The following is a 3,693-nucleotide window of genomic DNA, read 5'->3' as shown; positions in this document are numbered from 1 at the left end:
CTCTGCGAGATCTGGCATCAGCTGCCATTATGGTCTTTCAACTGCTAGCGCCACTATCCCAGCAATGATGTGAAATGTGTCACACGATGATGTCACTGTGTGATGCAAAATGTGTCACAAGGTGGCATCACTGCCATTCGCTTCCCGTTTCTGAGGCCTGACACAAGCATCTGAACAGTGGTAAGACGCGAGCATCTACACAGGGTGGGTGGGCTTTTTGTAGAGCAAGATTTTTGAGCCCTGCAGCTCTGCCTGCCATGTTGAATGACCTACTGCTGACTGGAGGCTTGTGCCATGGTCTCACTGCCAGGCAGTGGGTGACCCACAGTGCCCTGGCAAATGCCTTGTGATGCCCCAAGCAACACACAGATTGGGAACCACTGAATTTGGCCTTTCCCGAGGAGCTTGTTCTCATCCCTAAGAGCTACAGGGAGGTCTTTCCAGCTTACACAGCATGGAAGCCAAGCCAGCCAACTTTAATTTCCCAAATCCTATATTTTGGGGAGCAAGAGGTAAAATTATCATCAGTTTATTGCTCATCACAACATGGAACTTCTCTGATCTTTTATTTTATGTGTTTGATGCTGAAATAAAGCAAAACAACATCCAGCAGACTGTATGTTAATATCTTTAATCTTTAATATAATATTTAGCATCAGACCCTAAAGACTCTACAATCCTCTGGGTGCTGAACTTTCACTCTAAGTAATGTTAAGCAAATATTTTTATTAGTGGAAGAGTTGACGGGATTTTCTTTTTTTGAAACTTACTTGAGAGTTCTTAATTGGCGTGGGAGAGACAAGGGGCATCTTGGAAGGCATTACATAAACTCTAGACAACCTTAACTAGGTTCTCAATTAGCAGGTTAGAAACCAAGAACACCTTGGAAAGCTTCTCTAGGGAATCCTTGAGCTATGAACAAATGGGCCACACTTTGGGAAAAAATGGCCTCTACTGAACAAGGATAACGTCTAATGCTAACCCTATGACAACACTCCACTTCATCGTTCTGTGATTTCTAGAATGTGTAAGATATCGTCTATTACTTTGCAGATCTTTTAATTTAGGAGATGAAATATACACTTCCAACCTGAGAAGTCTCTTCTTCCTGTTCTACCTTTGTTCAAATACTTACCAAAGAAAACATAATGGTGGATATCGGAGAATGCATTTCATTGTGCTGATATTGCAAGGTATGTAAGGAGAAGAAATATTCCAAACTGTGTTCCCACTCAATTTTAAATTAAATTAAAATAAAATAAAAAGCGGTGCAAGTTGCTTACAAGATGACCTTGAAGGGAATAAACTGCATTTTTTCAATGAAATAACACACCTTCGGCCAGGCAGCCATAGTGCTGTGAGGTTTTGTTGCATCAAGCAGGACAAGACCTTATATGTTTTGCTTTGCAGAGTGTGAATTTAATTGAGTTCCTCAAAAATAAGCTGTGAGGTTTTTCAATCAGGTGGGAAAGAGAAATTTAACTTCTTTGCATACTGGAGGCACTGGAATCACAATGACTCATACTATAAAGAATAACTTCTCTTCTTAAAATGAGGACTGTATCACAAACTGCAAATCAGTAGAACAGTAATGAGTATCTAAACCAGTGATTTTCAACCTTTTTCATCTCATGGTACACTGAAAAATTGTCAAGGCACACCATCAATTTTTGATAATTGCCAAGGTACACCATGCTACCAGTCGGGGGCTCGCATCCCCTTTGGCCCGACTAATAAATGACCTTCTCCCAAATTCCTGTGGCACACCTGTGAACCACTCGCGGCACACCAATGTGCCATGGCACAGTGGTTAAAATGGCTGATCTAAACATTCCAAGTGAGGTTAGAGCATTTGTACATAAAAAGCACTGATAGACATAATGTTGAATGCATTGTTTCCTTTGTGTTTATTTCTTAAGGAAGGAGATGGAGGTAGGCAACATGACATTAATCGGAGAATTTATTCTTCTGGGATTTCCTGAACTGCACGGAATGAGAATGGTGTTCTTCGCTGTCGTCCTTCTGTTGTATCTCATTGCTGTTTCAGGCAACTGTTTAATCCTCACCGTTGTCTTCCTGGAACCCAAACTCCACATGCCCATGTATTTCTTCCTCAGCAGCTTTTCAGTGGGTGAATTCTGCGGTACCACGGTGGTGGTGCCCAAGATGCTGACCAATATCCTCTTGGACCAAAACACCATCTGCTTCACATGCTGCATGACACAAGTTTTTGTGACCTTCTTCATCGGAGCGACCCAGTTCATCAACCTCACGGTGATGTCTTTTGACCGATACACCGCCATTTGCAAGCCTTTTCTATACAACAGCATGATGACCAATGGACTCTGCTTACACCTGACATTGCTGGCTTGGGTTGGAGGGTTCATCCTCATATTTTGTCAGTCCGTAGTCGTGTGGATGTACCCATACTGTGGATACAACGTCATTGATCACTTTTTCTGTGACGTTGGCCCTATTTTGAAAGTGGCCTGTGCTGACACAACTCTGGTGGAGTTAATTGGCTTTTTTTATGGTATCATTATCATGTGGGGTTCATTTATCTCTTCACTGGTTTCCTACGCATGCATTATCTATGCCATAATTCAGATCCCCTCCATCACTGGGAGGTCCAAGGCATTTTCCACCTGTTCCTCTCATCTCACGGTTGTTTGCATCTTCTACTCGGCTATGTTTTTCATGTACTTGAAGCCTTCCACCCAAGGTGACAGCCATATCAACAAAGTCGTGTACCTCGTCACCATCGTGGTGTTGCCGGCTCTGAGCCCTTTCATCTTCACCCTCCGAAATAAAGACTTCCAAGTGGCTCTGCACAAGGTCATGAGCAAAAGGAACCACAATCCCTTTTCTTTTGCAACCCAGTTACTGAAGCACTGCTCATCACAATCATAGTGACTGTGCCTTCAATAATCTCTTCATTTACACAGTGAGAAGACTTCAGAGATCCAGTGAGCTAAAGGACACACTGTTAAGTGTTTGCTGTAGTCTTTGTGGGAATTAGAAGCAAAATGCACGTTAATCCTTACTCTCAGTCAAAATACCAACATAAACCCCAAAGTCATGGCAAGTCAGATGCTGGTGCCTCTCTCTGATGCCCCTATTCTCTTTGCCTGAAATATTCATATACTAACAGTGCAAGTCTATGCATGCCTGCTCAAAAGTTGGCCCCATTGAGATTAATAGGAACATTGTATATAGGACTGCAGCCCCCAGGAACATTGTATATAGGACTGCAGCCTAAGGGGCATGCGATATTGCAATTAGTTTTCAGTTCAGTTCAGAGTTCTTCACTGCATGCTTTAAAAGTGAGTTTTCACATTTTTTTCCTTCATATAAAAATTTTGGACAGTTTTTTTTTTAATGTGGTGTGAATGTCAAATAAACAATATTCATCCTCTTACCTCTCTGTCTTTAGACCCCGTATTTCCCTGCTTGCAATCCTTCCTCTGCAAAGTGTGCCATTTTAGTAATGCCAAAAAAATCATGTCTTCAATCACTCCCTGCAAATCCTTCTTTGCTCCCCCTATACATGGGTCTCCTGGTTGGAAGAGAGTCCCATGCATAGGGCAGTGGGATAGCTATAGGGGTGGAAAGCACTAAGATTTGTAGGGAGCCTCACGGCAGTGTGCAAGTGGCCCCAGCCCCTCCTCTTTGGAGCCATTCAAAGCAGGGGGA

The 3,693-nt window shown here is 42.7% G+C and overlaps 1 protein-coding gene across 1 annotated transcript; it reads left to right on the top strand.

Annotated features, from left to right (window-relative positions):
• Positions 1 to 1,941: 1,941 nt before the first annotated feature.
• On the top strand, positions 1,942 to 2,910 carry LOC136653568 (olfactory receptor 6X1-like). Its single transcript, XM_066630459.1, has one exon. It carries the CDS (start codon positions 1,942 to 1,944, stop codon positions 2,908 to 2,910), a length of 969 nt encoding a protein of 322 aa, XP_066486556.1.
• The last annotated feature ends 783 nt before the right edge of the window (positions 2,911 to 3,693 follow it).

This window comes from Tiliqua scincoides, chromosome 5, assembly GCF_035046505.1.
Source record: "Tiliqua scincoides isolate rTilSci1 chromosome 5, rTilSci1.hap2, whole genome shotgun sequence".
Lineage (NCBI taxonomy): Eukaryota > Metazoa > Chordata > Lepidosauria > Squamata > Scincidae > Tiliqua > Tiliqua scincoides.
This window is presented reverse-complemented; position numbering and strand designations above follow the sequence as displayed.

Excerpts from the sequence above, each read along its gene's own strand:
- LOC136653568 (XM_066630459.1), top strand. The coding sequence starts at position 1,942 with ATGACATTAATCGGAGAATTTATTCTTCTGGGATTTCCTGAACTGCAC.